At 35.0% G+C, this 13,155-nt stretch overlaps 1 protein-coding gene across 1 annotated transcript in view; it reads left to right on the top strand.

The window, feature by feature from the left end:
- The window catches only part of LOC120857009 (leucine-rich repeat-containing protein 7), a 156,944-nt gene that overhangs the window by 18,841 nt on the left and 124,948 nt on the right, over positions 1–13,155 (top strand). The window contains exons 3-6 of the mRNA XM_040232605.1: positions 3,436–3,565; positions 4,541–4,656; positions 8,756–8,825; positions 10,707–10,806. Of these exons, the coding sequence (XP_040088539.1) occupies positions 3,436–3,565; positions 4,541–4,656; positions 8,756–8,825; positions 10,707–10,806 (416 nt within the window). The remainder of the gene's footprint in view (positions 1–3,435; positions 3,566–4,540; positions 4,657–8,755; positions 8,826–10,706; positions 10,807–13,155) is intronic.

The following is a 13,155-nucleotide window of genomic DNA, read 5'->3' as shown; positions in this document are numbered from 1 at the left end:
AATCCCTTGAATCTATTTGCCACTTTCACTGTATAATCATAAGGGATTTGATTTAGGTCATACCTGAATGGTCTAGTGATTTTCCCTACAAAATTTAAAGTAATACTCAAATTCTCCAAGCCGGCTTCAACAGTACATGAACCACCACCTTACCTGCCTCCTAAGATATCTGTATGCACATCAAGAAGCAACAGTCAGAACCGGACATGGAACAACAAAGTGATTCCAAATTGGGAAAAGAGTACCTCAAGGCTCTATATCGTCACCCTGCTTATTGAACTAGTATGCAGAATACATCATGTGAAATTCCAGGCTGGATGAAGTACAAGCTGAATTAACAAATGCTGGGAGAGATATCACTAACCTCAGATACACAGATGACACCATCCTTATGGCAGAAAGCAAAGAAGAACTAAAGAGCCTCTTGATGAAAGTGAAAGAGGAGAATGAAAGAGATGGCTTAAAGCTCAACATTCAGAAGACTAAGATCATGGTATCTGCTCCTATCACTTCATGGCAAATAGGTGGGGGAACAATGGAAACGTTGAGAGACTTTATTTCAGGGGCTTCAAAATCACTATAGATGGTGACTGCAGCCATAAAATTAAAAGACACATGGCTCCTTGGCAGAAAAGTTATGACCAACCTAGACAGCATATTAGAAAGCAGAGATATTACCTTGCTGACAAAGGTCTGTCTAGTCAAAGCTATAGCTTTTCCAGTAGTCATGTATGGATGTGAGATTTGGATTATAAAGGAAGTTGAGTGCCAAAAAATTGATGCTTTTGCATTGTGGTGTTGGAGAAGACTCTTGAGAGTCCCTTGGACTGCAAGGAAGTAAACCAATCCATCCTAAAGGAAATCAGTCCTATTCATTGGTAGGTCTGATGCTGAAGCTGAAGCTCCTATACTTTGGCCACATTATGCAAAGAACTGACTCATTAGAAAAGACTCAAAAGATTGAAGGAAGGAGGAGAAGGGGACAAAAGAAGATGAGATGGTTGGATGGCATCATTGACTCGATGGAAATGAGTTTGAGCAAGCTCCAAGATTTGGTGACAGACAGGGAAGCCTGGCCTGCTATCGCGTGGGGTCTCAGTCAGACAAGACTGAGTGACTGAACTGAACTGAACTCTAGAGCTACTATTCATTTACCAGTTGGCTCAGTGGTAAATAAACCAGCTGCCAATGCAGGAGACACAGGAGGACCATGTTTGATCCCGGTATCGGGTTGGGAAGACCCCTTGGAGGAAATGGCAATCCATTCCAGTATTCTTGCCTGGAGAACCCCATGAATAGAGGAGCCTGGTGGCTACAGTCCATGGGGTCGCACAGAGTTGGACAGGACTGAGCATGCATTGGACAGGACTGAGCATGCACACCAAAGCTATTATTCACAGCTCAATGCTGTGCTTCCCCACTTCTGGGTTCTAACCAGTTGAAGCTGTTAAGAACCATGAATCATGAGTTACCCTGATCAGGGTCAGGCTGGACTTGACTGAATTAGATTCTTCCCTTCCCATGAATAATAGGACTTGATTTACCCAATTGTACACAGACTTGTGAACTTATTCTACCCTCTCCATAATGCAAATTTTTCTTTTTTTAAAGAGCATGATCATCATGACGCCCTGTTGCCACCCCCTTTTGGCACCGACTTCCCCCCCCCACCCCAGTGCACTACTAAGTGAATTTCTTTTGAGTATAAGCAGGGAATGTTCCCTTGCCTGGCAATAAATAAAATCAGCTTTGATTTTTGAGCTCTGATCCTTGTTTTGTTTTTTAATATCCAAGATCCTACATCTAATAAGTGACAGAGCTGGGACACAAATCCATTCTAACTTAAAACTCAAATGCTTAATTTCTGTGTCCACTCATTAACTAAATGATGGGAATAAATTACCTTCAAGCCAGCTAGTTCGAAGATAAAGAAAAAGGAAGAGGAATCTACAGCCTTATTCTGACTACTTCTAATTCATTTTTCCCTTTACAGTGGTGAGATCATTACCTTTGAGGGTTCCATCCTGTTACAAAGCAATGATATGAATGGTAGTAACAGTGTAATAATATTACCACCAAAGGAAACTTAAATATAGCTAGTGCTTACTCTGTGCCAGGCCCTCTTTCTTTCCCAACTGTCTCAAACCAAGCAATGAAATGTCTTGTTCCCTTGTGATAGCTTGAATGTGTATTCATGGGATTCCTTTGTGTAGATTTGGGGTAAAGTGGGCTAAGTTTGGAGTGGTGAGGATCTTGGCAAATTGGAGAACTGTGCTTATTTGAAGGCAGCTGCCGTTATACTGGTTTCTTTACTTGTCGTGGGAGAATAAAGGTCCAGTACTGGCAGATCATCCTTATTTTTCAAAAGACACCAAAAGTCTGGGTCATTACATAGAGTTTACCACTTTTTAAAATACTTTTTGAAGTAAACAATACACATATGGAGGCTGAAATATACCCTGTCTGTAGCATCTGCTACTGAAAGGCAGAGGCGGAGAGGCAAGAAGATACAGTGGAGTCACACTGTCTGCATTTAGGTACTAGCTTTCCTACTTTTGTGTGGCCTTGGGCTAGTTGCTTAGCCTCTTTATGCCTCTATTTCCTTATATGTAAGAGAGGTTTAAAACAATAGATATTTGATAGAGTTTCTGTAAAGAAAATAGTTACTTCTATCTCTAAAATGCTTAGTAAAATATTTTGCATCCAATCAGTGGTTTTGTTGTTAATATTTTTCCCCCATTTATCTTCTCTTTCTTGTACCTGCCATCTTTACCTTTTAGCTGCCCATGTACTTACATGCATTCATTCTAAGGACATACATTATGAGCATCTAACTATAAGAGACACCTAAGTCCATTCTAGAGGTGATCAGTCCTGGGTGTTCTTTGGAAGGAATGATGCTAAAGCTGAAACTCTAGTACTTTGGCCACCTCATGAGAAGAATTGACTCATTGGAAAAGACTCTGATGCTGGGAGAGATTGGGGGCAGGAGGAGAAGGGGACGACAGAGGATGAGATGGCTGGATGGCATCACCGACTCGATGGACATGAGTTTGAGTGAACTCCAGGAGTTGGTGATGGACAGGGAGGCCTGGCATGCTGCGATTCATGGGGTCGCAAAGAGTCGGACACGACTGAGCGACTGAACTGAACTGAAGTTGTATAAAAGCAGACAAAACTTTTTGTTATTCTCAGGCTCAGTTAAATGACAAGTGAACTAAGAAAGGAGAAAAATGAACTATATTTATTTTACCAAATTGAGCCACTTATTAAGAGATATTGAACCATTTGGTTGAACTGATAAATTAACTTACATAATATTAAGCAGTCACTACATAAATAACTTTTGTTGGTGAATTTTAATATGTGGGCTTTTCAAAATTTTTTTGCCATCTGACCTTTTAGAATGTCTAACTAATGTATTTAACTTTTCAGTTTATCTTTATTAGAAGAATTTGACTGTAGCTGTAATGAACTGGAGTCTCTACCTTCTACTATTGGCTACCTTCACAGTCTTCGAACATTAGCAGTCGATGAGAACTTCCTTCCAGAATTGCCCAGAGAAGTGAGGAATAAACTTGTTTCTATTAATTAATTTTTAATGACTCTGTTTTGGATATAAATTTTAGCAGGTGCATTAGCAGCGTAGCTTCATGAGTTGAGCTGTGAATGCATATAGGAGTTATATATTTATTAATCATTCTTTTTAAAATAACAAGGGATAAGTTCTTATATTTGACCAAGGAAATGCATTTGACTTAAACACTGCTTGTCAAAAATTGTAATAAAATAAATCCACTCAAACAAATTGTATATTTTGCTTTTAAGAACAGTTTTTAAATAAATTTGGAGACAATTATATTTCCATTTCTAAGTGAAAGTTTTAATGTAAATAAGTTTTTTAAAGTATCATGTTGCATAATATTAACTTCAGGATCCACCAAAACGGTTCATTCGCATTCATCTCCAAACGGGACTTTCATTTATTCATGTCAAGAATAAACTGTGAAGTATATTTTAAATTTAACATTTTCTATTAAATGCTTTCATAATCAGGAGAAGAAATCCATATATCATTGTCTTAGAGACAAAAGTTATAAATAAAAACAAAAGTACCATTGTAATGTGAAGTTAAACTACTTTTGCAAAGGAAATGTCAATAAGACTTCATTTTTGAGTATATATGATCTTTTATAAACAATATTATTAGTGTTTATTTGGATAGACAAAAAAGGGATTTATAAAAACAATTAAGCTGACAAGTACTTTTTTGTTTTTTACAAGTATTCTAATCATAAACTTTAAAAGAAAATTATTCCTTTGTAACATGTATAAAAATATGAGATACACATTGCCTTAATAGCTAAAGGAATAATTTCTAAACATATTTTAAAGATAGATATAAAAAATTAAACAATGCACATATTGAGTCTTAGAAGTGATAAGGAAATCTATAAATCAATCAAATCACTTTATAAATTATAAATATTAATATAGAATAGTTTACAATGTGATCCTTTATCTTTTTTGTTACCTATAGATTGGAAGCTGTAAGAACGTAACGGTCATGTCTCTACGCTCCAATAAGCTGGAATTTCTTCCTGAAGAGATTGGACAGATGCAGAAACTAAGAGTCTTAAATCTGAGTGACAACAGGTATTTTTGAAACTTCTCACAATCTTGTTATTTTCTAAAAGCAAATTATTCCTTTTTATTAATAATTTTGGAAATTTCTTCTATATCTTATGCAATATATGGGATGCAAATATTTATATAAATATGCAAACATTCAGTTAGAAAATAGCAGAAGCTAAATTATTTTTAAACTGATATTTCAAAAAATATATGCCAAAACCATCCCATATGCAGAAAGCATAATATTATGAAGACATGGAAAATAATTATAATAAAACTCTATAAAATTTGATAATAAAAATATGTGCATAGGTATGTATGTATGCACATATATGTTTTCATATATACATTTATGTCTCCAGTAAATTAACTGAGCTATTTGTATACTGTCCACACCACCAAAACACTGGTAAGAATAATGCCAAGAACCTAATACTAAAAAGTCATAAGGTTTATGCACTATAGTTAAGGACAACCAAATGATTATTTAGCCCTGTTCAGAACAGAATGGACAAAGAAAGAAAAGGTTCTCTTCTTGTGACTAAAGTGTTACATTGTTGAACAGGCAAGAAAAAAAGGTGAAAATGCAATTCATCTTTATCTCTACCGCAAATATTCTCAAATAGGAAAGGACAAAAATCAATATTGACTAAAAATAACTGCGAAAAAGATAAAGTGGTGATGGAATATAACAGACTACTTGAACTCTGTGTTTTCATTACATTTCAGTCAGACAAATTATAATATGAGAAGCTGAGACTGCAACAAAACTATCAAAGATTAGCTTTTATGGAATCATGGAGAATGTTTAGATTCTAAAGTTTCAGTGAGTGTAGGAGTTGTTATTTGTTAGTAGCTCAATAACTGGAAAAGGAAATGGCAACCCACTCCAGTATTCTTGCCTAGAGAATCCCAGAGACAGAGGAGCCTGGTGGGTTGCTGTCCATGGGGTCGCACAGAGTCGGACACAACCGAAGCAACTGCATGCATTGGAGAAGAAAATGGCAACCCACTCCAGTATTCTTGCCTGGAGAATCACAGGGACAGAAGAGCCTGGCAGGTTGCTGTCTATGGGTTGCACAGAGTCAGACGTGACTGAAGTGACTTAGCAGCAGCAGCTGCAGCTCAATAATATTTTCATGTAAAGAATTAAACATTTTTTAAAAGCTTTGGAATTTTATTTTTAAAATCAAGCTGACCAAGAAGCTTCATAACTTGCTGTGACAAGAGTAATTCATTTCAAATCAACCCATTTCTTGTTTTGACTCTTTGACAGGAAAGTGAAGGAGATGCATTAAATACTGTGCTCAACCTTCAGTAAGACATTTTTCAGAATTTTCTAATTATATTCTTGTGAACAATATTATAATTACACTCATAGAGAGATTATAGGAAGATAGGTTCCAGTGGGTTGAATTATAGTCCTCAATGGAACCAAATTCCATTATTGTCAAACTGGAGGAAGAGTTTTCATGATGAGCTGGAAGTTTTTCCTGAATTCTTGGTCCACTCAAATTTTATACATGAATAATTCACACAATATGGAAAATATGCTTATAAAATATTTAAGTGACCTGTAGTTAAGGCTACTAATGCAATTATTTATCCAACAAATATAGCATATGTGAGTGCTTACCATGGGGCAGTACATTGCTAAAAGCTAGCGCAAAAGATATTAATAAAACATTAAGAATCTCATAATACTAGGAATTTAAGTACTTCATCAGGTCAGAAATATAAGCCAATCTATCTCCTAATACAGTAATTGGAACATAATATAGAACCAAACTAATATTTTGAGATTGATGAATTAATCAGTGATTTTTTTTTAATTTTGGAGAGTATAGTTGCTTACAACTATACTATTGTCCAATAAATGAATCTTAACCTGAGATTAAAATCAATATTCAGTCAAAACTGAGGCAAAAGTTGAATGTCACTATCAGAGAATAAACTGCTTGAATAAAAGATTAAATATTGCATGTTATTTAAAATTCATGATTACTCCAATTTTATATTCTCAATACAATACATTTTAGAAGTTTGTCATTACAGTTAAGGAACAATGATTCATTTATATTATCAACTATAGGATTGCTCCTGTGATCAATTTACTGGACAGTTATAATACTAAATAAAGCCTCACTTTCAATGGTGGTCAGAGGAAGAGGGAAAAAAAATATGGGTAACATCTCTCTGACAGTTTCTTTCCATATTCTACTTTTATGATTTGCCTGATGATTTATCATGGACATTGTAAATGATTCTGGAGAGTTAACCCCTCTTGTAATTTTGATGTGGCAGAATGGATATTTTACTTTTAATTCATCTCCACATAATGTAAAAACTTCTCATAACATCTTACTTTATAATTTCCAACTTAAACTAAATAACTAAAATTAGAAATAGCTTTTATGGGCAGTTTGGTTTAATGTTATAAATGCTGCTGCTGCTACTGCTAAGTTGCTTCAGTCGTGTCCGACTCTGTGCAACCCCATAGACGGCAGCCCACCAGGTTCTGCCGTTCCTGGGATTCTCAAGGCAAGATCACTGAAGTGGGTTGCCATTTCCTTCTCCAAGGCGTGAAAGTGAAGTCACTGAGTCATGTCCAACTCTCAGCGACGCCGTGGACTGCAGCCTACCAGGGTCCTCCGCCCATGGGATTTTCCAGGCAAGAGTACTGGAGTAGGGTGCCATTGCCTTCTCCGTTATAAATGCTAGTATAATAATTATATTAAAAAATAATTATGATATAATTTGACCTCTTATTCTTTATATTCTTATGTTTTACAAGTAGCTGAGCAAGGTCATTATATCCTTCCTAAAGTTTCCCAGCCAATGCACACTCTGTTGATACGTTTATAGGCTTGTCAATATCTTTTTGTATTTGTTAAATTATTTAATAGTGCCTTTGGAGATAAAATTAACTGCTTCCAAAATCCTTATTCATTATTGTGACATTTTCCATCTCTGTTATCAAAATATATTTATTCATCATTTGGTTGATAGAATTCCAACATATTAAAGATTTAACAGAAATTTTCATTCCAAGTCTTATCTAAAATGTTTGTCTGTATTCAAAAGTGAACATGCAGAAAGTAACAATAAATTCGTTGGTGTGCCTTGTTTGTATTATTCACTGTGCTGACTAGCTATGATGGTAATTCATGTAATAACAATATATTGATCATGCACAATTCAGGTATATCTTATTTATGTTGAAGTAGGCAATTGGTGATTTGACCCTCCACAGGCTGAAGCCAAAGCTTAATAGATAATTTTGATTGAATACAATTTCATATACCTTAAAATGCTATTTTTAAAGATTGCCTCTTTGAATATCTATTAAATGATGTATACAGGGTGAAAGAACAAAAGGACACACTTTCAGGAATCAATATATGTTGATGTATGGCAAAACCAATGCAATATTGAAAAGTAAAAAAAAAATAATAATAAATGTTTTACCATCTTAAAAAAAATTCAGAGCTGTAAATTCATTTAGTAATAAGATGGAAATGGCTCTTGCCCTCATAGAGTCTACAGTTTTAAAGAGATATTAAACAGTAAAAAAAAAAAATAAAAATAACTACAAAAATAAATATTGTAGATAATTTCAAACTGAGACATGTCTATGAAGTAAAAGTGCTTTGAGACTAGATTGGGGAAAGAAATTTAAGTGAGGAGTCAAAAGCTTCTTGCAGAAACTGGCATTTCAGCTGACTAGAGAATCTGTGGAACTTTAGTTAAGTGAAGTATGGAAGAAAGAGTATTCCAGGCAGAGATAGGAGCTTGGCTATTCCTGGGAATAGGCTAACTGAAGGCCAGTGGCACTGACAGGACTGTCCGAAAAAGAGTAGCAAAAAAGCTGTGGAGAGGTTTGAGGGGACCAGATCTTAGAGGGTCTGACGAAGCATAGTAACAGTTCTGGGTTTTATTCTATCATTTGAAGAGTTGTACTCTCAAGATTTTCACTTTTAAATGATTCCTCAGGCTACTCAGAAGAGAAAGAAGTGACGAGAAGAATGAAATAAATAAGTTATAGTATTTTAAATAACTCTGCATTAAATGATCTTTATCCATCTTCACCCATGCTATTAAAAATTTCTTATTTTTGCAGATTGAAGAATTTACCATTCTCATTTACCAAACTGAAGGAGCTTGCGGCTTTGTGGCTTTCTGACAATCAGGTAACATTTTTTTATTACCTGATTTGTTTTGTTTATTAAAATGAACTATAATTGAAATGTTGAATTACTAATTTATTCTCAATACATACCTTTAACAATTGCTACAAAATATAGATTCTTTATCCCCTGGAGGAGAGATTTTTATAAGGGTAACAACTCAAATAAATATTCCATTCCTATGGACAAACAATAGTATAATTCTCATCCCTTTAAAATACATCAATTTAGTGTCTACTTCTTTCTCAGAAATCTAATACACAAAATGATCATTTTTCTAGGTGATACATACATGTCCTTAGAGGATGTACTTTAATTATACCTCTGAAGGTAAAGAATAAGAAATCATTACTGCAATCCCCATAAGAGGGAGTTACTATCCTCCATGTTCCTTTTTTTCCATGCTTTTAATTACAGTCAACTTAATTCTAAATATGTATTCAAAAATATTGTGATACCTTTTGTTGCTCTTATCAATATTTTCTGTGAAATTACTATGATATTAATTCTTACACTTATGAAATTAGATTATAATTGAATCAGTAATTTGAGTGTTAATGAATAATTTTATTAACTGGAAAATAAATATAGTCGAAGCATCTGATTTACCACCACAAAAACTAGTGATAGACCATTTTGACATACTTTGTTTTCTTTTGGCTTTTTCTTGTAATCTTAAAATTTTAAAATATCCTACCCCAAAATATAAATTCTTGGATTTAGTTTGTTGTGATTATTTTCTGAGCATAAAAGTGACATTACCAGTAAATGAATTGTTCAGACATAAGTACTGGGCAATTTTTGTAAAAAATTAAACCTCTGCAAAATGTTATGTAAGTGTGAGAATAATGTTTATATTCCTACAGTCATTACAGCATTTTCTTCCCATCTACTAAGTAAAAAATTAGATTGTCAGTCAAATTCAAGTCATCAATGAACTGTAGATTTTTCAAATCATCAATATACCATTATAAAATAAATCATTTCTGGAATCAATACAAACTATGCTAATGGAACAGTCTTTTCTACAGTCTTATACCATAAAAAAAAAAAACCATAATATTAGGATTTATATTCTTGTGGAAGAATGAACAGAACAGTGGCTGCATCATTTAACTTTTATTTAGAACAGTGATTTAATGTGTTTTTGACTCAGTTTCATGAGACAAGTTGGCATCCTAAATTGCCATTGTACTTCACTCTTATTAATAAATGTCATGAAATAAGCATAAACTATTAAACAATATCATTATTCTCAACATTTATATATTGTATTTAAAATCAAAGTTCTAAAAACCTTCAAAAACTGTATTTCTGAAATAAAATTAATATAGAGAATTAAATGTTATTATCCATAGGTAAATTCTTTGTGATATATCAGATACAAGGAGAGTTGCTTATGTATATGTAGACTTTGTCTTTGGTTACAAAAATCTCTTAAAAGTAAATGCTTATGTTTTAACTTAATTGAATTCATAGATGATCTTGTATAGTATGAACTTAATAGCAAATTCCATTTGCCTTTTTAAGCCAACAGTTAATGAACATATAGAACTATACCAAAAGTTTACTTAGTTGAAACAGTTTAACACATTTTGGTCTCTTCAAGGTAAAAACAGGTATTGTTCAATAAAGATGAATAGGTTTTGAAAAAGAATATAATAAAGAGAAAGAAAATCTCACTATGAAACCCTTATAATTTCAAAATATTCCTCTACAGTAGTCTTATTTTATCTTTTGTTTTATTTTTTTGTTATTTTTTCCTTACTTTTCTTTTAATTGTTCATTCAACACAGTGAGGCCAGACTATTCACCTTTATCTTATATAAACGAAGTATTCTTTATATTTCTAATATTAATCTAATTTATATCCTTTGCTTCCAGTCCAAAGCCCTTATCCCTTTACAAACTGAAGCCCATCCAGAAACAAAGCAAAGAGTATTGACTAACTACATGTTTCCCCAGCAACCTCGTGGTGATGAAGGTAAACGTAGAAATTTCTCCTATACTTGTATGATTATGGATAACAGGGATTAATTTTATTCTAACTCTGGCCAATACTAGCACATGGGCATGCCACATAAATGATTTGGGAGCTAACTCCAAGCACAGATCTTATCTTCCATACGATAATATTTTATTAATAAGTGAAATTTCAAAAACATAACTCTTCCTCTTTATATTTATCATGAAAATAACATTGACTCTTAGGAGCAATATCTTATCTTGGTGAATTGACAGACATAAGACTTCTAACTAAACACTCAGTTCAGTTCAGTCGCTCAATCATGTTAGACTATTTGTGACCCCATGGACTGCAGCACGCCAGACCTCCCTGGCTACCACCAACTCCTGGAGTTTAGTCAAACTCATGTTAATTGAGTCGGTGATGCCATCCAACCATCTCATACTCCGTTATCCCCTTCTCCTTTTGCCTTCAATCTTTCCCAGCATCAGAGTCTTTTCCAATGAGTCAACTCTTCGCATCGGGTGGCCAAAGTATGGGAGCTTCAGCTTCAGCATCAGTCCTTCCAACGAATATTCAGGACTGATTTCCTTTAGGATGGACTGGCTGGATCTCCTTGCAGTCCAAGGGGCTCTCAAGAGTCTTCTCCAACACCACAGTTCAGAAGCATCAATACTTTGGCACTCAGGTTTCTTTATAGTCCAACTCTCACATCCATACAAGACTACTGGAAAAACCATAGCTTTGACTAGACAGACCTTTGTTGGCAAAGTAATGTCTCTGCTTTTTAATATGCCATCTAGTTGGTCATAACATTTCTTCCAAGGAGTAAGCGTCTTTTAATTTCATGGCTGAACTCACCACCTGCAGTGACTTTGGAGCCCCCAAAAATAAAATGTCACTGCTTCCACCGTTTTCCCATCTATTGCCATGAAGTGATGGGACTGGTTGCCATGATCTTAGTTTTCTGAATGTTGAGTTTTAAGCCAACTTTTTCACTCTCCTCTTTCACTTTCATCAAGAGGCTCTTTAGTTCTTTGCTTTCTGCCATAAGGGTGGTGTCATCTGCATATCTGAAGTTATTAATATTTCTCCTGGCAATCTTGATCCCAATTGTGCTTCATCCAGCCCAGTGTTTCTCAGGATGTACTCTGCATATAAGTTAAATAAGCAGGGTGACAATATACAGCCTTGATGTACTCCTTTCCCAATTTGGAACCAGTCTGTTCCAGTTCTAACTGTCGCTTCCTGACCTCCATACAGATTTCCCAGGAGGCAGGTCAGATGGTCTGGTATTCCCATCTCGTTAGGAATTTTCCACAGATTGTTGTGATCCACACAGTCAAAGGCTCTAGGCATAGCCAATAAAGCAGAAATAGATGTTTTATGGTACTCTCTTGCTTTTTCAATGATCCAGTGGATGTTGGCAATTTAATTTCTGATTCCTCTACCTTTTCTAAAACCAGCTTGAACATCTAGAATTTCATAGTTCACATACTACTGAAGCCTGGCATGTAAAAGCTTGAGCATTACTTTGCTGTCATTTTAGATAAGTGCAATTCTGTGGTAGTTTGAGCATTCTTTGGCATTGCCTTTCTTTGGGATTGGAATGAAAACTGACCTTTTCCAGTCCTGTGGCCACCGTTGAGTTTTCCAAATTTGCTGGCATTTTCACAGCATCATCTTTTAGGATTTGAAATAGTCAACTGAAATTCCGTCACCTCCACTAGCTTTGTTCACATTCCAGGATGTCTGGCTCTAGGTTAGTGATCATACCATTGTGATTACCTGGGTTGTGAAGATCTATTTTGTATACTTCTTCTGTGTATTCTTGACATCTCTTCTTAATATCTTCTGCTTCTGTTAGGTCCATACCACTTCTGTCCTTTAATGAGCCCATCTTTGCATGAAATATTCCCGATAGAGTAGACAGTGTCTGTCTTGAATCTATTCGTCACTTTGATTGTATAATCATAAGGGATTTGACTTAGGTTTTACCTGAATGGTCTAGTGGTTTTCCCTAGTTTCTTCAATTTACATCTGAATTTTGCAATAAGGAGTTCATGACCTGAGCCACAGTCAGTTCCTGGTCTTGTTTTTGCTGACTATAGAGCTTCTCCATTGTTGGCTTCAAAGAATATAATCAATCTGATTTCAGTGTTGACCATCTGCTGATGTCTATGTGTAGAGTCTTCTCTTGTGTTGTTGCAAAAGGGTTTTTGCTATGACCAGTGCATTCTCTTGGCAAAACTCTGTTAGCGTTTGCTCTGCTTCATTTTGTACTCCAAGGCCAAACTTGCCTGTGCAGTTCAGTTCAGTTCAGTCGCTCAGTTGTGTCCGACTCTTTGCGACCCCGTGAATTGCAGC

This window comes from Oryx dammah, unplaced genomic scaffold, assembly GCF_014754425.2.
Source record: "Oryx dammah isolate SB20612 unplaced genomic scaffold, SCBI_Odam_1.1 HiC_scaffold_28, whole genome shotgun sequence".
NCBI lineage: Eukaryota > Metazoa > Chordata > Mammalia > Artiodactyla > Bovidae > Oryx > Oryx dammah.
Note: the sequence above shows the minus strand (reverse complement) of the source record. Positions and strands in the feature narration are given on the sequence as shown.